Genomic DNA, 22,242 nt, shown 5'->3' with positions numbered 1-22,242 from the left:
AGCAGCGAGTGCCGAGAGTCATGTTGTGCAGCCACAGTGATGAGTCAGGCCGCCGGGCTGCTGCCGGGAAAAGCAGCTGGACCGTGGCGAGCGCGAGGGAGCGAGATGTTAAGACTATATTTCACCGGGGCAGCCGAACTACTGGAAATGACACAAGCCCCCTGGGATGCTTTTACAAATCACTGGATTGCGCCTTTTCTACTCCAATAAAGACATTACAAAAAGCACTGTGCAATTACAAAATTATTTATTCAGTCAAAAAGTAGGTAGAGAAAATCATTGTGCAAACTTCTTGGTGGGGGGGCGACGACATCAAATGCAGTGGCTTATATAAATCTCTAGCCATCCGCTCAAAGAGCTTCTATTAATATAAAAATAAACCCGTAGTGATAGTCATTTAGTTTACAAAATATACAATGCTACTGTGAAATGTGGTCTATTGTGTGTCAATCCAATCGTCCAGCATAGAAGAAAATAACACATTTTAGTAAGACAATTAAAAAAACCATCTCAGGGGTTTTTGTTCCCTGGATAAAACAAACAAATTCATGTTTTTAGTTTGAAAAAGGAAGATAAATTCATCTATGTGGAACTCAAATCGCTTCACTCATTTTGTTCAACAGCAGCGAGCATTTACACATGCTTATGGACGCTTTAGTGTCGTCACTCCAAACAAACATAAAATCCAAACGCATACGAATGGCAGCAATTGATTCTTCCCAAACCAAATACAGCTACTCCGAACTGTAAACGTTTCATAGCGGTATTGAGTGCAACGACGCACGCACTCTAAGCCACCCTGTTTCCAAAAACGGCTCCGCTGCATGACATGAATATTGCAAAGCCAAAGTACACGCAAGTCATGTAGTTGTTTCTTCATCAACTCATATCGCTGCCCTGCAGTGTATTTCTTGAACAAAAAAAACGAGAGACAACTTCAGATCCTCTTTGTAAATGTAAAAATCTAATGTTAGCTACTAGTCTTGTACTATATATGTTTTTATATAAGCATCCCTGCGGAACAAGCACGTGCATGAAGCTCTTTGCGTTAAATAGCAGCACAAATGAAAAGTTGGAAGCCAAAACATTACATTATAGCATTACAAGCTAGCAGGCACTTGCGGCTCAAAGCATTTTTTTTTTCTCCTCCACACCAGCATTACTGTAAAACTTGGCATTCTTTACCACAGCTACAGAAAATACACTCTTAAGTGTACTTCAATGTGTTAAGTATTTCAAATGAGGACATACTAACTTGAACGCATTGCACCACGTTTGGAATTCTAACAGAAAACATTTTTGTACATAATAACACTGAGCAACACAACATGATAAGGCATCCAAATCTCAGCTGCGGTAGACAAAAATAAAACTAACCGAACAAAAGAGCAGGCTATGGAAGTAGCACAAACCATGTGAAATATTCTGCTTTCATTGGCACTTTTTTTCTGTAGATCGACGCTCCAGTTAAAACCTCAAAAACTAGAGTCAAGCAAGTTTTTGTGTTATCGAGACGGACGCATCTCGCAGAAGGCGGCCGGTGACTGAGTTGATTTCATAAAACCTTTCACCTGCGACAGCTTTTTTGAGACAAGTGTTTGCAACTAAACATTCGTCCCAAAACGACGTGAAAATAACAGTTTTCAGACGTCTTTAATGAGGAAGCACCGGACAAGAAGTCAAAGAGCCGGGGAGTACGTTATGAGACGGCAAACTGTTTTGTTCCACGCGTTCGGATCTCTAACACGGACTTAACGTGACCGGTTTATAAACGTCCATTCCAAAGCGCGGCGGGTCAAACACGACCAACAGAGGAATCTTGGAAATGTTTTTACTTGTGATGCTATGCTCATTCCTAACGAAGACTGGAGGACGAGGTTGCGTGCATTGTTCCCATTCTGCCGTTCACTTGGACCGTCTTTGTGGGCACTGCCACCTGCAAAAAATACACACGCGCGCACACACGATGCCCATTATTCATAAAATAAAAAGGTACTGCAATTTTATGATTTAGTGGTGTCAAAATCTTACAATGTGCAAAGGCTTATTGTTTTGTTTAAAGATTACAAATTAAATTAAAATAAAACATTACATAAAACCTACAATCAAATTCAAATGAATTAAAAATATTCAAATAAAGTTAGAAAAAAAGAGCAAAGAACTCCAATCTGAAAAGGTATGGAAGTATTGAAAATGGCAAGATTTCGAGCTAAAGTGACGGGCAGGAGTATAATACCATTGCTATCTTTTACTTTCTTCTTTGATAAGAAGAAGTAAGAAGTCTACGTGACGTTATACCTTTGCTTGCTGGACTAATGCTAATTTAAAATTCATTCCAGCTATCTTTGTTCTATGTTTGATTTCTCTACAAGTGAATGTGTCTTCCTTGCTCTGCACACCGAAAGTGGACAAAAGGGAACGCGAGAGTTGCCTGCTGTAATTTGATCCACGGGGATGTGTGAGAGTAGCACTACTTTTTGCCAATAGCCTCCAGGCTCGAACAGAGCTCCAACAATTGCTACAAGTTTAACCGGCGTAGGACGAAACATGATCCTTCCTCCGAAACGTCTACCTTTTTTAACTTCTCGGCAGCAGCTCCAGAGCGGATGGCCTCCATCATGGCCTCCCTGGCCAAGGCGGGGTTCAAGACGGCGTTGGCATTTGGATGCGCCACAGCGGAAGGCTTCGACTGGTCCGAGGGGAGCGGAGGAGGAGGAGGTGCAAGCGTGGATGATGCCGGAAAAGTGCAAGTCAAAGAAATTGGCGAGGGAGAAGAGGGAGCGTCTGCCCTTTGCTCGCCTGACGCTGATTTGAACTTTGCCAACTCATCTGCAGCCCCAGATTTAGTCTGTAGGAAACAAGGGAGCCAAGCAAAGTCGTGTGGAAATATGCGGAATGTCAGACGCTCGCAAAGTATAACGCTGTGAACTTAACTCAGTCTAGTAGGGCTGCACAATATTGGACGTAACGTGAAAACCAGCATGCATTTCTCTTTTTCCCCTCTCGAGAAAAACTACGCTCAGTAGAACACAATAATCATTTGTATGACGTCGAACTGTATTTCGATGCACTTTCGTATTGCGCAAGTCCGCCCAGACGTGAAGTTAAAAGTCATTTCTTGCTGGTCACTTATTAATATCACTCTAGGCTGACCGCATATCAATGCACAAACATCGAGTGGGAGCCTGCGATGAAGTATTGTGCTGACGATGCTCAAACTATTTCTTTTGCAGCCCTACATGGAACCATCATATATTACAAGCTGAATGCGGTAGATTTGAAAGGGTGTCCGATGACAAGACAAATCCTTTTCTCCTCCAAAACCCCTTATGCAGAGACAAAACAAGTCGTCGTCTACCTTCCTCAGCCTGCCAGTGCTGCTCTGGTCTCGAATAGCGGCAAGAAGAGCAGACCTCTCATTTTCGTCAGGGGGGGCCTCCTTCTGGCTCCTGGCACCAGATGAGGATATCTAGTCATGTCAAAGAGGAAAATGGAGGTTATTTAAATGGAGGTCTGCCTGCCCAAGATATTATTAAACAAACAAAAAAACTAAAAACGGAAAAGAAGTCTGGTATTAGCGTATGAGATTAGGGCTACTTTTAGTTTGAATCTCACCCATTCATCATTCCGCACAACAAGAGCTGACGGTGATCTCACCTTCTTGAGCCTGTCCTTGCCTCCTGCCGCCTGGATGGCCTCCATTAGGTTGCTGTGCAGAGAGGCATCTTTCTCAAAAGATCTACAGACCACTGGCTTGAACTTCTTAACTGGTCCGAATACGTTCACAGGTGGCGGTCCAGGCACGACGCTGCTGTCTGACATACTACGGGAAGGTTCTGGTTTCGCAGCAGCTGTTGGACGTGTTGCTGCCGGGGGTTTGGCAGGAGCTTGTGGTTGAGTTCTGTGTGTAGGGCTGGGACTTCGACACTGATTCGCTTTAACATCTCTACTTTCACGTTCAGTTATTTGAGTGGGACCACTTGACTGAAAGTGTTTAATTCTGTCTGATACTGGTCCAAGTGAACAGGAGCCGTCTTTGGTGGATTCACCACAGTTTCCTTCCTTACCATCTCTGATGTCTTTCTGGCTTTCCGACACAAATTCGGGGTCGCTCATGGACCTCACGGGACCAGGGCGGCAAAGACCCGCCTTCTTGGTGTTATTTTCTGTCAACGATATCTTGGAGGACTGCCGTGGATTTACTTGTACGGCGTGACCTAGTGTATGGAAAGCAAAGTTCTGTGATAAAGGAGAGGACTGGGAGGGCGAGGACACAATGTTGGGTTTTGCGGATGCCATCGGGGTGTATTTATTGATGGCAGACGCCACATACTGGCTTGATGTACGTCTGGTTGGTTTGAGGAAAGGAGGAAGATCTGAAGGGAGTGCCGCTTGTGGTTGTTTAATACGTCCAAGTACTGAAATGTTACCCATTTCTGCTGGTGGCTCATTTGCAATGAGGACATTATTCATTGTTTTATTGATTTTTCCACCAGTCTCTTTGGGCGCAGCACTTTTTGCAGTATTCGTAAAGGTGTGTTGTGTTTTCTGGAGTTCTTGTCTGTCAGTGGTCAATGCGGTCACCGCTGTGCGAGTACCTTTCATGTTCTCGAAGCTCCCCTTTGCCTTGTCAGTCACACCTGCGCTACAAGGAAGAGCACATTCTTGTTTTTCACTACCGCTCCAAAAGGCTTTGGCTTTTCCGACAAGAGGACACTCCTTGCTTCTGGTAATTCCAGATTCTGTTGCATCAACCACTTTGCTGCGGTGGCCGCGCGTTTTCATGATATTTCCTTGCTCATCAATTTTAATAGCACCAGCAGTTAAAGCGGCAGACGCATTTTGCGAACCACCCTGCATGACAGAGGGCTTGGGTGGCACAATGGTGAATGTTTTCATACCCAATCGAGAGGTGGGATTGCACGTAACTTTCCTGGGCCCCATATATGAGCTGGAGTTATTTTGGTAAGGACTGTGATTGTCTACTTTTTCTGTGGACAGTGATCGCTGGCTGGCTTGGGGGAGGACAGCACTGTCCTCATGTAAATTATGAGTGTTACTCTTCATCAACAGATCAGATCTGACTGTTGGATTTGTTATCGTCGTGTTGTTGCAGTGTTCCTGCCGAGAGTTAGGGTTAGGGTTAGCTTTGACTGCTAACCGTCCTTGTGTATCCCCTTTCACGTCGTCATTTTTCTTTTCCTTTGTACAATCACTTGACCCATTTCCCAGTGTGATCCCATACTGATCAGGTTTAGCATTCACAATGCTACTTTTTTTAGTGCAAGCACCTGTGCAAGCATTATTGTTCTTGTTGCACCGCTCTGCAGGACTCTCTGAACCTGTGAAAAAAAAGGGAACAAGAAGAATTATGATCGTTATTTAGTCAGATCCGTCAAGAAGCTCCCACTCGGTGTCTTGATGTGACATGCTCATGCATGCATGCGCACACATTGGCTATGTACAACAAAAGCATTAAGAGTTTATTTATTTCAATCTTTTTATGTGAACCTCTAAAACCAAGGCACACATAACTGGGAGGAGTCATTCGATTAGCATTCACTTCAATGGTAGAAATTGCTACAGTTTGCTCCAAACGTTTTGGTACAAATGAATTTCATGAACCGAGGTTCCAATTCAATTATATTAAGCCCAAACTGAAGCTGATATACAGCAAGATCAAACAATGCAGTGCTGTTCATTTGTCTTACCCTTCCGATCTGCTAACTTCATCCCAGAGAGAACTGCTGCCCTATTGTCTTCCACAAGAGGTTTGCAGTCTTCCAATATCTCATCTATGGCTGTGACGGGTACATTCATGTCCACTACAGACACCGGCACACCAGGAATCCCTGTTGAAATGTCTTTTTTTTAAAAAAAAATGTTTTTAAAATGTGATTTAGAAAAAGGGAATAGTTCAGAGAAGGACAAAAAAACTACTTTGAAACAATTGCAGGAATATCTATTGAATTTAACAATTCTGAAGCAAGAGTGACTCACTAAAGTAGTGAAAACCTTACTTTTTGACAGATAATATATATATAAAATATCAAATAAAGTAAGTCCATCTAAAATTGACAGATAATATATAATTATAGATAAAATATCAAATAAAATAAGTCAATCTAAAAACAGTCTCGTATGAGTAAGAAGACAATATTTGAAGGAAGTGAGATCGTTAAAAATGGTAAGAGAATATTACATCGTGGCTTGTCCCCTCACCTGGAAGGTCTGCTTCCATGTTTGCCTGATGGAACCATTTGCATTTCTCATCAAAGTTGTTGTTTCCTTTTCCTGATTTTGCCTGCAGTTTGCTTTGATTGCGAATAAAGAAGGTAGACAAAAATACAAATCAGTAGACACAGATATTGGATGGCATGGGACAGCTACGATAGCCAGTAACAGCTGTTTTGAGTTATTTGATACCTTTCCGATATCCAGAACCCGATGTACAGTTCAGATTTTATTCGCTCTGAGGGTCAAACGGACCACTCTCATGAGTTACTGACATTTCAGCCACAATAAGACAGCCAACTCAAACTGAGTTTGTCTTCCAAGATACTTGGGAAGGGTTGTCTTCTCATAATTGCGATCAAAAAGTTTGCTTTCGAGGAAAAGGGGTTCATAAATTGTCTTTGAGTGAGACCATTTCTCCTGAATTTCCAATCCAGGCACATTACCACACACATTTCATTGCATCCATAAAAGTGACATCGGAGAGAATTTACTTCTCCAGAAAGGCTTTCGATTAAGGACAGAAAACCACAAGTGGCACTTTTGGTTATGAAACTAAACACATTGGGACAACTCAAAAGAACAAAATACTGACACTTGAACAAATGAGCTGAGACAGACAACTCTTCCAGTAAAAATACTGGCGCTGACATCGAGAAATGGGTTTTTCCAGCAAAAAAAAAAAAAAAAAAAAAAAAAAAAGACAGCCAAACTGTTTGGCAGATGATGCGTAGAAGTCCAAAGCAAGATTTCCTTGAATAGCATTCATGTGACCCAAGTACCAAAGAGCGAGGACAGTGTGCCTTCGACAGATGACGCACACAGTACAAATCAACATCATTAAAGTTGCTGATACAAACAAGACAGACTTCATTTCATGACTTTATTTACCTGTTATTTGAGCCCCAGGTGGCACATCCCTCATCACTGTCACTGGAAATGTCTCGGACAGGCCCAGGTAGTCTCTCTGGTGCGGCTCCACAATTTCTCTCCAAAAAGAAAGTCCCGTTCGGGGATGTGGGAAAGGTGTCGGACGGGGAGCTCACCAGGCCTGAGTCGTCGCCATCTACCATTCCCTCAGAGGCGGCGTAACCTTGATCTGGTAGACTGCTGCCACTGCTGCTGTGTCCCAAGGACAACGTCTCAGCCTCAGCGGTTTCACTTTCTGGGGCCTGGACATTGGCTCCCATTCTCTTTGTAGAATGGAACCAAGCTAAAGGACAAAGGGAGACGGTTACTTTCGAGATTCACTCTTCATTAACATTATTAGCAATTAGTAAACATCAGCAGCAGAAAAAAAATAATAAAAATCCAACATCCACTTCCAAATAAGTTTATTCACAACAGTCTAAGAAGGGACTAGTAACTGTAATTTTATCAGTAAAATTGATAGTTCTTGGTTGGTACTATTGGATTTCTTGCAGTGCTGTAGGCAAAAACCAGACAGCTGTTTTAAAAGAAACACTGGATGCATCTTTCACCATCTTGCACAAGCCAACAGAGAAAGTATTTGTTAGCTTTCATTCAGACACCTCAAACGCACAAATCTGAAAACACGAGCCAAATATAGACATACATAGGCCCAGAGCACAACCACTTGTGGCTTGACAAAACAACGTTAATGATGTGTGGGTGGATATAGTGTCAACAGATACTTTTAATTACAATTGTTTACAGAACTGTTTTTGGCTCCAGGGAGTACAGTACTGCTTCATATCCTCTCATCTCTCCAGTACAGTTTGGTCATTTCTGGAAGTGGGAGAAACTATTTACAACCCCAATTCCAATGAAGTTGGGAGCTTTATGACCCCGTCCCAGCTTTTTTGGAACATGTTGCAGCCATAAAATTCTAAGTTAATGATTATCACTTTAGACATTCAATAGCTTGTCTTTGTAGTGTGTTCAATTAAATATAGGTTGAACATGATTTGCAAATCATTGTATTCGGTTTTTATTTATGTTTAACACAACAGCCCAACTTCATTGGAATTGGGGTTGTAGTTTGTCACTAACTGAACTTCTCAGCCAACAAAATAATTTGCCATTTATTGGCTTTTTGGGCCAGCATGCACAAAAATGCAAGCTCAACACTTTCAATTCTCGGAAATGAAAGCCACCTTGGTTAGAATGCGACACTTGTTGGAACTGATTGTGTGCGCACATATATTTAGTTCATGATGTGCTGCTGAGTCACAAGGTGCGCCATCCTCCCAACTCAGCTTAGTCATGCCAGCTAAAGCCACGAGCACTGCACGCACACATGCAGTTGTGCACACATTCAGCGTCATATATGGAGTTGGCCTGTCGGCAAAGACGCGTTGACGTCAACACAAAGAGCCGTCAAATCTTACCCGTAGCGACCTCGCACACATGCTTCAGTGCCTCGCTTCATGAGCCAAGCATTATTTTGTCGCCGCCAACGCAAATTACTCCTACATTATGTAATGCAAAAACTAAACTTTATACATGTATATTTTCCCACGTGTGTGCGTTAACATACAAAACCATCGTTTATTTTCACCATAAAACACTAATTCTGCAGATTCAATATGTCAATGTCACAGGTCACTGAAAAACAATTATTAACAAATGAGAAAAGATTCACAATAATAATCTTTTTTTTTTTACTAATACATCGTTGCGTTTACAGAACAGGACATGAATACAGCAATAATGGGGGGGAAAAAAACAAAACTGGAAAAAAGTTGACGGATTATAAGTCAAACATTTCACAATATACTTTCACTGAAAACTAACTCGCGTCACAAAAGGCATCCATTTTGATCATTAGAAAAACAAATTCATGTTGCGCCTCAACCAGCTAAAAGCAACCCATCTTTGTCAGATCATCAGGTTGAAAAATAATACACTTTGCCAAAAATTTAAGTCCCAGGTCTCAAAACCAATTCAAAACAAACAGCCACAGATTGGCTCGTTAAACGATTGATCTTTAGATATCGTGTCATCAAACTATTGGCTGATAGATATCATATTGCCTTGGCATAGCGCCATCTTCACATCAAATCATTAATCACGCTGGAAGTGACACAACTCGGGTCGAGTTCATCTGTCATTGCATAACCTTCTGACCGCAAGCTTTCTGCCCGTTTTGATTGGAGCAGAGAAGCCCCACATAATCAATAGTAACCAGATCCACAGGATCTGTATGAGAGTAAGTTATGAACGTCACATCAGACATGGCGAGAAATGTGATTGTGAACACAAACAAGAGGAAAGTTTATTTAAATACTGACAAGGAGAAAGAGTGGACACAAAGACAAGGCGGACTGACGAGAGAGAGAGAAAAAAAAAACCAAAAAAAAAAAAGTGGACGACAAAGAGTCAGAGAAAGACTTCAAGAGGTTTTGGAGCGCAGGCTTACAGGACCACAGCAGTACACTAGAGAAAGGGTGTAGGGCAGAGGGTCAAGAAAAGAAAAGACCATGATTACGACAGGAATGGAAATGGGTTCAGGGTAAAATCTAGAAAACAGAAAGAAATAGAACAATGAGCCAGCGAAGAAATATGGAATGAAAACACTGAAAAAGGAAATAACAGGTCAAAAGGTCTTGGGAGTGTAATTTAGAAAAATATATCACAGCTTTATGACACATTTACTACATTATCATAAAGCTCTGTCAACGCCCGTCAGCTCTATCTGAAATTATTTCTTGTTAATGAAGCCCGGACAATGAATTTTGAAAGACTAACGGGCAACGGTAAAATACAATCTATGGTTCCAAAATGAGCACAATATTGTTATTGGACCTGACCTTCATTTGGCTTATGCAGAGTCAACTATTCCTAACCTAATCCCGTTTCATTATACATTTAATGGATGATCTATCCATCCATTTACAGTGCTGTGAAAAAGTCAAATTTGTATTATTTTTTTTTTTTACAGTTTCCCCACGTTGATGTTTAAGATCATCAAAAAAATGTAAATGTGAGAAATATAACTCAAGTGAACTTAAAATGCTCTAGAAATGGCTTTTGTAACCCTTTCCAGACTTACATATCAATTACTGTATTTCTCAACTATTCTGGAAATTTCTTTGGATCGTGTCATTTTGTTGCAGCTTTTTAAAAAAATCTTTTGTCTGACTTCATGTTGTCGGGACAGGTTCTGTTTAAGTGATTTCTTAATTGAACAGGTCTGGAGGTAATCAGGCTTGGGTGTGATCAGTGAAAATTAACCAAAAATTGCGATTAGCCAAAATTAAGTCAACAAGGAGGAATTACTTTTTCACACAGAACCAGGTAACTAAACTTTTTTTCCTTGATAAATGAATTCGCCATTTAAAAAAAACAGCATTTTAAGTACACTTGGGTTATATTTGTCTGTTACATTTGTTTGATGATCTTAAACATTCAAGTAGGGAAACTATCACTCCATCCATCTATCAACCCAAAAGGTCAGGGCAGTAGTCAACCTATATAGTATAAATAAAGTATCTTGACACTTATCAACACTGCAGTTGCTGATGGAGAGATTGAACGAGTATAAAGAGAGTTCGATATTCATCTGCTCGGACAAGCTCTTCTGTAAAGTAGGAACTAAGCAAAAAGAAGAGCCCATCTGGCACCTACACTGGGAAGCAGCTTCCTCCTCTCGCGTGGCGCTCCGTGTGCTTCTGCTTTTGGTGGCTTCAAGTGACAACGGAGGAGGGGTAGACTGGTCAGGGCGTTCCCAGGCTGGTGAACGACGGGGCTTGGGTGGCGCTGGGAGATCAGTTGTTCCTGGGAGAGGAAATGGCACGCAAGCAATATCATTGTACTAGTACAAATCAACTGACACAAATATCTTAGCTACAAACCTCTATACTGCCCAACATAAAATAACTTCTTACTTTTAAAATGTAGCGTTTATTGAGAACTCACAACATTTAAATATGAAATTAATTTGTTCGAAAAATGTCGTCTGTGTGTGTTTTATACTGTAGAGGAGGCTTTACATGATCAGGACTTTGGACTTAAAAAATTTCTATTTACAATAAATAATGTATCTTTGTTCCTCTATTTATGCCAGTGAGGTATAGTGACAGACAGAACAAATGAATGGTCTTCTATTAGATGGCAGGAAGTAAATACAGTAATTCATGTATCCACATTTTGTGACATTTTTGTTTATTGGTGTGCCGTGAGATTTTTCAATTGTGAAATATGTTCCTTGGCTCCATAAAAGGTTGGAAATCACTGCTCTAGTCACATGGTGGACTCTAATCAGTCAGGTCAAACCAACATTACAAGACAGAAATAATGGGTGCTAACTGACTGTAATTAAATTACTTCAGCCACACCGAAACTTTAGCGCATGGCTCGACAGAATGGCGGCATGCTTACGTACAACTGTTAGCGCTAGCACTAGCTTGCTAGGCTACATAACGTTTTTGTTGCCTGCTTGCGAGCCGCATTGTATTCAAAGCACGTGAACATACCTCAAGCAAGCCTTAAACGAACGTCCTCTCCTGTCCTGAGCACCGGTGACCACCAACACACGTTTTTCCCCATTTTGTCCTTCTACAACCCCAATTCCAATGAAGTTGGGACATTGTGTTAAACAAATCAAAACAGAATATATCAACCTATATTTAATTGAATACACTACAAAGACAAGATATTTAATGTTCTAACTGATAAACTTGATTGTTTTTAGCAAATAATCATGAACTTTGAATTTTATGGCTGCAACACGTTCCAAAAAAGCTGGGACAGGTTCATGTTTACCACTGTGTTACATCACCTTTTCTTTTAACAACATTCAATAAACGTTTGGGAACTGAGGACACTCATTGTTGACGCTTTGTAGGTGGAATTCTTTCCCATTCTTGCTCGATGTTCAGCTTCAGCTGTTCAACAGTCCGGGGTCGCCGTTCTCGTATTTTATGCTTCATAATGCGCCACACATTTTCAATGGAGACAGGTCTGGACTACATGCAGGTCAGTCTGGTACCCGCACTCATTTACTACGAAGCCACGCTGCTGTAACACGTGCAAGAATGTGGTTTGGAATTGTCTTGGCTGAAATAAGCAGGGGCGTCCATGTAAAGACGATGCTTGGATGGCAGCATATGTTTCTCCAAAACCATGTTCCCTTCAGCATTAATGGTGCCTTCACAGATGTGTAAGTTACCCATGCCATTGACACTAACACAGCCCCATACCATCACAGATGCTGGCTTTTGAACTTTGCATTCATAACAGTCCAGATGGTTCTTTTCCTCTTTGGCCCGGAGGACACCACGTCCACAATTTCCAAAAACAATTTGAAATGTGGCTTCGTCGGACTACAGGACACTTTTCCACTGTGCGTCAGTCCGTCTTCAATGAGCTCGGGCCCAGAGAAGACGGCGGGATTTCTGGGTGTTGTTGATAAATGGCTTTTGCTTTGCATAGTAGAGTTTCAAGTTGCACTTAATGTAATGAATGTAGCGCCAAACTGTATTTACTGACATTGGTTTTCTGAAGTGTTCCTGAGCTCATGTGGTGATATCCTTTACACAATGATGTCGTTTTTTTTATGCAGTGCCGCCTGAGGGATCAAAGGTCACGGGCATTCAAGGTTAGTTTTGGGCCTTGCCGCTTACATGCAGTGATTTCTCCAGATTCTCTGAACCTTTTGATGATGATATGGACCATAGATGATGAAATCCCTCAATTTCTTGCAATTGTACGTTGAGGAACATTGTCCTTAAACTGTTGGACTAGTTTCCCACGCACTTGTTCACAAAGAGGTGAACTTCGCCCCATCTTTGCTTGTGAATGACTGAGCAATTGAGGGAAGCTCCTTTTCGACCCAATCACGGCACCCACCTGTTCCCAATGAGCCTGTTCACCTGTGGGATGTTCCAAACAGGTGTTTGATGAGCATTCCTCAACTTTCTCAGTCTTTTTTGCCACCTGCCCCAGTTTTTTTGGAATGTGTTGCTGCCATAAAATTCGAAGTTAATGATTATTTGCTAAAAACAATAAAGTTTATCAGTTTGAACATTAAACATCTTGTCTTTGTAGTGTATTCAATTAAATATAGTTTGAACGTGATTTGCAAATCATCCATCCATCCATTTTCAACACCGCTTATCCTGGTTAGGGTCGCGGGACACTGGAGCCTATCCCAGCTGACTTTGGGCGAAAGGCGGATCTGATCGCCAGTCAGTCGCATGGCACATATAGAGACGGACAACCATTCGCACTCACATTCACACCGTCACTGAGTGGGAACTGAACCCATGCTGCCTGCACCAAAGTCAGGCGAGTGTACCATTACAGCAGTTTAACACAACGTCCCAACTTCATCGGCATTGGGGTTGTAATACAGTCGGCGCGATCCACTCTTGTTGTCATCGACACGGTAACGTGTGTTGTGGTATCGGAATACAAGATTTTATTGCAGTAGTCTGACATAGTGCAATAGTGAAAGAGCAAAAGTCCTGTAGTCTGATGGGCATGACGTCTGTCCCACACCGGCGACATATTTTTTTTTTAGTAACTTTATTGACCGTCAGATATTTACTGTACTATGTCAAAAGACGCGCGAGAAGGCTAAAAATAAACTAGCTTTTGGATTCAAATATACTGTGCACGATGGCGACGCGGAGCCGATCAATGATCGGCGAACTATGACATTAAAGCCGATCAGCATAAAATGCCAATTATCAGCCGATACCGATCAGGCCGATAAAATCGATGTAAAGTCTACTGTCGAGTATGCTGAACAAAAGATTGTGCAAAGAAACACTAACTGAAAGTAATAAAGACAACATACTGTAAATGATTTTCTCAACAGTTTTAAGTTCTTCTCTCAACAACTTGATTGCAGTGTTTACTTACTACATTTCCAAGTGAGTGCTCCTTATTGACACAATAGGCTCCTTTATACTTACATGCTATTTCATGGTGATAAAGTTCATGTCTCTGCAGGAATGAAGGAGATTGTTTCCTCTAAGCAATATAGTTGCTATTACTGTTGGCAGCGCATTTAGATGCAGCTGTGATTCTTCATTCTTATTTTGGCATCGAAGACAGTAACGCTGCTATAAAATGTTTTGTGTATTGAAATCTGCCTATATAAGATATTTCAGTGCAATCCTGAACTATTCCAGTACATTTCACAATAAAAACAAGTTGAATTTTAGAGGCCCACGTCTCTGTCCTATCAACTAAGTACAAGGTGAATCCTTGCAGGATTTAAATGGTGCCATAAATGCCACTTTTGCCTTTCCTTAAAGGGTTAATTTTGGGAAGAAAAAAAAATTCATAAAAATGAAAAATGCTGTTATGGATATGTAGGACTGCAATCAATCCAGATGACAGGGGCAATACCACAATTCAAGAAAGCAATATTCATATACAGCCATCCAACGTCCCTCATAGGGCTTGCAATACATCAGTGTGCAGTCTTAGTCAGCATGTAGTGTTACTTTATATTTTTACTCTATTGTAGACGATCAGGCTGGAGTGAAACATCATTCAGGGATGAGATGACAGACCATCCTATCATAACCCACCTGAGACGCAAGTATGACTCATGTCAACACAGTCATACTTTGAAATTCAAAAGACCCCCCAACAATACCAATATTGTGTCAAAGATTTGGGCTCTATTTTCATGACCGGCATAAATCTGGTGCGGCGGGTGACGTAAATCTGAGCGGAGATGGCTTGGACCGGATTTTCGTAATTTCACAGACGCGCGCAAGCTGGCGTATTAAAAAAATAAAAAAATACAAAATAAAATAAAATAAAAGCCGGTCTGCGCCGTTGTGGGCGTGAACCAATCAAAGCGGCTCCTCTCATTGCCTTTAAATGCGGCGCAACGAGTCTTGCATGGCGACATCTCTGTGCGGAAGAGCGATCCGTGCGTTACTGGAGCATTGTCTCTGCTCTTGGCTGATGTGGCAACAGCCAACGTGACTGGGCACCCTTATTAAATACACAATAAGCTGCTGATAACTGCTGGCAACTTAAATATGTCTGCGCACTTCATGTTTCTATCCCCAGCTACGATCTTTTTGTTTTGTCTGTTGATATCACTGTTTGAAAGTTTGACTGCTACATTAGCTTCTCCTGCTAGCTTCCAGCTGACAACTAGTTAGATGCCATATGGTTGTAACATGTAATTAAGAGGGTGTGTGACATGTGACGTTTAGGTTTGTGCATGAGAGACTGAAAATCCAGAAAAATCCAGTTTTTCTGTCAGCAGAAAACACGGGAAGCTAGGTGCTCTCATGCCGTTTGCTCTCTTCCAGACTAATAAACTAACTCCATCAAGCTTTATCCTTCTTATTTTGATCCTCTTGTTGAACATCATCTCTTTGAAACGGCTCCAGACCCGATTCTCCCTCACTCATATTCATCCTGCTTCCTAAACCTTCCCATGCTCCATTCCTTGAACTCCATCATTCTCTCACCTCCCTCAGAACCTTTTTAAGGTCTACAACTCTATCGTCTGAGCCGCCGTCACACATGACAGCCCTCTGCTGCAGTCTCACTCTGCTATGAAAAAAGACCTGATCAATAGGTCTTGCTGAGGTTCAAGTAGATTCTGTTTAAATCTGTGATGGATGTGTTTGTCTTAGCATCTGCCAGCTTTGAGGGATTATGTGAGTGGCTGCATGCAGAAAGGAGAGAAGGGCAAAGAGAGGGGGAAAAAAAGGATAAAAAGAAGGGATTGATAAGTGAGGGCAAGAGAAAAGGAATGTAGTGTTTCAAAAATAAGATAAAAAAAATAGCTCTACTAGTTACTTGACGCATGAGGCAATCATTCTCCAGGTTAGAATGATTGTGTTTTAAATACTATAGTGCAGACTGCAGCAACACAAGTGTGTTAACCTTAAATGTCACCATCTCATTAATCAAACAGAATAATTTCCTTTGAAAATCAATGTTTCCCAAACTGAAAAAGAAAATTGTGAGGCGCAAACTGATGGAAATTAAATCACAAAAGCCCTAATGTGATAACATTATTCACAGACAAATAGTTTCCATAAAAGGAATGATCACAGCTTTATCATAAAAAGGTCCTTAACTTTATCACTACTGTCTGTAGCTTGAAAAGGTCCAAAATATGAACGTTAGCGCAGTAAAATAGAAACTATGAGATGAATCAATTTCAATAATGACCAAACGAAATGTACATTATTGCATGCCCAAGCCGTTTGTTCCTGTTTAGTGGTAGATTTGTACCATGTTGTTTTCATATTTACCCATTGTGCCGTGTCTGTTGTTCTCAACTTCATCCGGTTTAAGGTTAGGGAGCGACTCACTCTCTGTCTTGGAGATCCTAGTTAAAGAAGGCCGAATTTCCAATTTGCCCATCATACTGCTATTCTTGTCCAATTCCTTCATTTTGGTGCTGGAACGTTTCGTAGGGAGTTTCATGTGAACTGACCCGCTTGCAGTACTGCTGGTGAGGCTACTATACCGGGAAGCTGCGTCATCTGTGTCAGGATCGGAGTCAAGGCTGTGGCTAAGTTCAGAGCTCGAGTCCTGAAGAAGGTGGCTGTCAGCAGTGCTGCTGCTTGGAGTCGGCGAGGCACTGACTGGTGCGACAGTGAAGCCAGATGGAGGCTGAACCTTGATCTTCAGGGATTGTGTCTTCACTGTTGTTTTTACAGTGGTGGAAGAGATTGTGGTTGTCTGGACCATCTTTGTGCAGAAGGCTGGAGAATGTTTTTCACTTGCTGGGCTATCAGGGGTGGGAGTAGCGGAGGTAGATGCACAATAAGGGTCTAGGCAGATGGAATCTGGGGTTGAAGGAGGGGCTGGAGCCTTTCTTTTCCTCTGTTGGCTTTCTGAGCTCGAGACCATCTGATGGAAAACAAAAAAGGGAAGATAGTCAGGAGAAAAAAAAAAAAAAAAAAAAAAAAGAACCTGCCTCAAATTCATAGTCCAACTTCGATTTGAAAAAAAAATCAGATTGAGATCAGTTATATTTGGAATCATTTATTGCAGAATCCAAACTGCCATGATCATAAAACCTTTAACACTTGTGTGATATACTGTATATATTTATATTTAATCATTTAGAGTCATTAGCAGTATTAGCAGAAGTTAACCAGTTAACCACATCGACAGTGGTAAACATGGCTTAAAAGAACAGACACATCATCTATATTGCTGCTGGAGATCATCCCCAACTATCATGCCACTGAAATTGAACAAAAGTCCTCGGACAAGTTATATGCTTCAGTTGCTTCAGTGGATAGTCCTCTTTTCTCAGCGTTTTTCTCTTTGCAAAAACACCTTCAATCCTTTTAATGCCGGTTGTGAAACAAAGTTCGCAGAAGTGCTTTTGTGTCTTAACTGACAACAGCAAAATATGCAGTGGGATACACAGTCCAGGTCTACTAAGGTGCTCTGATGGCTCACGTGATGATGATGAAGATCACGATGAGGATGGGAACAGTTCATTTTGGGGCATTCGAAATTCAAAAGCACCACTGTAGTGCTTTTTTCTTTTTTTAACCCGTTTGTGTGTGAGCGTGTAACCATAAATCAGCCTGTAAAATGACACGTCAAGAGTGAACTATCAAGCAATTAAATCCAAGTGGCGTTTTGGCAAGCTTCTGAATGTTCAATTCACAATGCCAACATTCCTCTTAAATGTTGCAAAAACAAACAGTCTTCTGTCTGTCAGTAATAAAATACATTTGATGAAGTAGTTCTTTGCATAACTATCAGTCATTTTATAACTGAAGTATCATATTTATGGAAGGAAACAGAGAGCACGGATGATATGTAATGCACTCTTGCTAAATGAACATATTAATGTTGAACCATTGATCACCTGAGGGTCGAATTGGCAGGCCACTAGTAGCTGGGATAAAAGCAAAATTATGCAAAAGTGCCAACAAAATATACACATTTAAAACATTGTGCCATATCTGTCTTTAACACAAATCACTAGCAAGGACCAAAGTAAATACAGCAAGTAAATACACCAAAACCTAATATCATTTATCAAGTGACATACAACTGTGGTACAACATGCTGTTTGTACTTGTTTGTTAAACATCTAAGCTACGGGAGAGGAAAGGGGGGGAGAATCAACGAGTTGAAGGACTGGTTGTCTTCATCAAGTCAATCATCTGTGAACCAACATGAAGGATTACGGGCAGGTTTCAACAGCGTAGAACGTCTTTCTAAGAAAACCCAATTACTGCTGAATTCAACTCTTGAGTGTAGAACGCTGATAACATGCCTGGAGCTGCAGGCAGTGTTTCATCATGCAGCAGGACAAGATGGGCTAGATCAAAGAGAGACTGGGTTTTTGCCAGCAAGACTAGGCTCACCCGTGAACTCAATGAACTGACTGCATGGCATGCTATGTAAATCGAAAATGCCCCCCAACTGCTTGCCTTTCACCCCTCATGGTCTCCCCCCCCCCCCCGCCGGAATTACATTCATAAGGTACACACATGAATACTGTCACATACTTTACTAGTGGACGTGAGCCAAAGTTGAAGCTGAAATGGATGAATCACTTTCCAGTACAGTATGTGCACATGCATATGCGGAAGCATGTTTGGGAATGTTCCCTGCAGAGTGTAACATAAGCCAGCAAAATGCCCGCTTCCGCGAACGATGCTCTTCTTGGCTTATGGGCGTAATATTTTGAAGCTCGTGACTGAACCCGAGCGACTTTTGTTTGATCACATTCAAGATCGCAACATTGAAATTGCAGAAACAACTCACAAGGAAGAGTTTATGCTTAACTTGCATTCCCCGTCATATGTTGTGATCTTCATTGAGCAGTAACTCAGCAACAACCCACGTGAGAACATGGGTGGGTTATAAAAGGGAATGCGGTTTTTATACAAAAGCCATTAGAGTGCCCTGACAGGACAGTTTGGCGTGTCTATTAAATTTTCCACTCTATGGTTTGGTAGGCAAAGGGCCCCATGTTGGAGCATGTTGATCAGATAGGACCACCCATGGAGGCTTCCACCTGGTGGCGTGACCATTCATCACTTGTTTTGAGGTACTCTTGATGGGTGAGGGGCTTTGTACCAGGGAAACATGACGGCTCTAATATGGAGCATGTGCGCGTATGACAGAGGCTTACAGTGTAAACCTATACACGTGTACATCAACGTCACATAAACGTACACGTGCACAGATAAATGTGTATGTACACACAGACAGTTGGAGCTTTTTCGATAGGTCACGTCAGCTCTGTGTTCACAGATGCAAAAATGAAGCACACAAAGGAAAGAACACCGCCTACTGGGAAACACAGATGAGGCTGCTCTGCGAATGTTTTTTTATTTTTATCTGTGAAGGGTACAATGACATCTCAAGACTACCAAGGCATTCTGGAGCAAGTTGTACTGTCCAGTTTCAATACAGCACACAGGTCAAGGGTCCTCAAATGAGTTAACTTACTCAAATTAGCTAAAACACCCCAAAATGGCCAAGAACAAAACATTGGACTATTCTAAATTTTTTTGGATCCCTGATCTAGCGAGAATGCGTTGATAGCAGGGCCGATTCAGGGGTGCAAACAATTTTTGACGCAAGAGGGGAGGAGTTGTATTTTTGTTGTTAAAATATTACATTTCAACCAAGTATTGTACGATTTTACACTTTTCTAGGTTGTTTAAAAATGAAACAAATTTCATTTAAAATCTAAAATTTCAGGCAAGGCAAATATATTGATATTGCACATTTCATACACAAGGTAACTCAAACATGATTAAAAGCATTTAAAAACAAAAGACATTTTAAAAAACAAAAGTTCACAAAAATAAAAGCTTACTGAAATTACTAGAAGAATGTACAGATCAAGAAAAAAAAAAAAAAAGAAAATGCTATGAAATGCTCATTCATAAGCATGAGGAAAAACGGTAATTTTTAACTCAAAACATTGACACTTGGGGCTGACTTCAACATTTATTATAATCACTTCACTGTACTTTAGTCTTCAGCAAGTGAAATGCATGCTCAATTGGATTTGGGTCAGGTGATTGACTTGGCCATTGCATAAATTCCACTTCTTTGCCTGAATAATACTCTGTGTCTTTGGCAGTACGCTTCCGGTCATTGTCCATCTGCACCGTGAGACTGCTCAATGGAGACTTCAATCTGGCTCCCATCTCATCTTCAACTCTGTAGAGGTTTGCGCTTGTGATTGAAGAGGGAACAGTCTGCAGTCTAACATGATGGAGTCCGTTTGTCAGAAAGTTTAGAATCCAGGCGCATATAGGATTGAGCGGACGTCGATGCCAAGGTCTGGAAGTTTGCTGATCAGATTGAAAGGGATGACGGTGAGCTGAAGTCAACAAACAACAGTTGCACGTATGCATCGCTCTGGTCCAGACGGAGGAGAGCAGGGTGTTGTGCAGTTGAGATGCTGTCATCCGTACGGCAGGTAAACTGGTAAGGTCGAGGTAGGGGAGAAGGATGTGGACAATAAAAGGAAATTAAAATCCATCCATCCATTTTCGGTACCGCTTATCCTCACTGGGGTTGCGGGTTGAGCTGGAGCCTATTGCACCTGACTGGGGCCGAGAGGCGGGGTACACACTGGGGCCGGGTGCCAGCCAAACACAGGCAACATACAGACTAAAAAAAATTATACATTTATATTCACATTCACACCTAAAGACAATTTAAGTCTAAGTCTTAAATTAACCAAAGAGGCATGGAAGAACATGGAAACTCCACACAGCAAGGTTGGAGCATGGGGATTGGTTAGCAGATGTGCTAACCACTCGTTTACCATGTGGCTGGAAATTAAAAAGATGAGTTTTGTTTGGAAACAATACAAAACAAAGCAGATCTACTTGGCAATCTGGTAAAATTCCTTGCCCGTTTCCCCCTAAACTCAAATTCACAGGAACTGTTTGTTATTTTTCCCTTGCACACTTGTTTTCTCTCCATAATTGTTATCTGACTGAGAATAAGAGATATTACCAAAACTCGAACAGGGCTTTAAAAAAAAAGTTATAAAAAAGTGTTTACAGTAGACGAGCCTTGGTATTTTCTGTTGCTTGGAGTATTGCCAGTCAACAAGTGTTGTTCAAGGGACAACGCAGAGCAAATGTATCATAAGGAATACTTGTATTTAAAAAAACAACAACACAAACATTCATTCTGGTGAGCAAAAACAAACAAAGAAAAAAGGTTCAGCTATATAAACAATAACAGGACCACTATTGTACCAGAAGGAAAAACATACTTCTGGGGATTGAGCCAGAGCTAAGCATTAATGGAGATTAAAGATAAATGCTGTTCAAGACAATTACTGGCCTGACTGATGACTATGAAAAAAAAACCTCCCTCTGCTATTCAAGATTTATTTCTCCACAGAGATATCAGGAAGGAAGACAGCCAGCTCCATCAAACAAGAAGCCATTCAGACACAGGAAAGAAAGTACCGTGCAGAAAAACAGAAGCGTAGCAAACAAGGAATTCAAAACGTCTTTGCCGTTACAGTGCCATTAATGGTTGCATTATTAAAACTCAGAAAAAGTGGGAGATTTTAGAAAACTCTCAGTCTGAGCTGACAGAAGAGAAATGTCGACTGTATATCAGGCTAGTTGCAGAATGAGCAGGCAGCATTATATTTTTCAAATCAGGAAAAAAGTCAGTTGGGATGATAGATAGCTACCATGCCTGAGAGTATCATGAGTATTCAGTGGATATAATAACTCTACACACCACTGCTCAAATACCAGCTTTTTGTCATAGAACATTTAAATGCAAGGTTTTGGTAATATAAAAATAGGCCGGACGTCCCTCTAAAATTGATTAAATGACGTGTAGAAAACTGTTCAGCGAGGCTGCCAAAAGGCCAAAAGCAATATTGAAGGAGCTGCAGGAATTTCTGGAAAATACTGGCTGTTTAATATAATAATGTTTAACAATAATCTCCCATCTTTCTTGTTGTATGTCTGGCAAGACAGAGGCCTTATCTTATCCAGAAAAAAAAAATACTTAAAATCTCCCAATGAATATGTGTTATCGTTGGAAGAAACCAAGGTTCAATTCTTTGGCCAGAATTCC

At 41.2% G+C, this 22,242-nt stretch overlaps 1 protein-coding gene across 10 annotated transcripts in view; it reads right to left on the bottom strand.

Moving 5' to 3' along the window:
- Positions 1 to 230: 230 nt before the first annotated feature.
- The window catches only part of cobl (cordon-bleu WH2 repeat protein), a 52,176-nt gene continuing 30,164 nt past the window's right edge, over positions 231 to 22,242 (bottom strand). For all 10 annotated transcript variants that reach the window (XM_061775916.1, XM_061775913.1, XM_061775914.1 and 7 more), the window contains 9 exons: positions 16,440 to 17,043; positions 10,825 to 10,974; positions 7,126 to 7,447; positions 6,223 to 6,314; positions 5,712 to 5,864; positions 3,658 to 5,342; positions 3,359 to 3,469; positions 2,573 to 2,848; positions 231 to 1,936 (listed from right to left, as the gene is read on the bottom strand). In XM_061775916.1, the coding sequence (XP_061631900.1) occupies positions 1,856 to 1,936; positions 2,573 to 2,848; positions 3,359 to 3,469; positions 3,658 to 5,342; positions 5,712 to 5,864; positions 6,223 to 6,314; positions 7,126 to 7,447; positions 10,825 to 10,974; positions 16,440 to 17,043 (3,474 nt within the window). In that variant the 3' untranslated portion in view covers positions 231 to 1,855. The remainder of the gene's footprint in view (positions 1,937 to 2,572; positions 2,849 to 3,358; positions 3,470 to 3,657; positions 5,343 to 5,711; positions 5,865 to 6,222; positions 6,315 to 7,125; positions 7,448 to 10,824; positions 10,975 to 16,439; positions 17,044 to 22,242) is intronic.

This window comes from Phyllopteryx taeniolatus, chromosome 6 (assembly GCF_024500385.1).
Source record: "Phyllopteryx taeniolatus isolate TA_2022b chromosome 6, UOR_Ptae_1.2, whole genome shotgun sequence".
In the NCBI taxonomy this organism is placed as follows: domain Eukaryota; kingdom Metazoa; phylum Chordata; class Actinopteri; order Syngnathiformes; family Syngnathidae; genus Phyllopteryx; species Phyllopteryx taeniolatus.
This window is presented reverse-complemented; position numbering and strand designations above follow the sequence as displayed.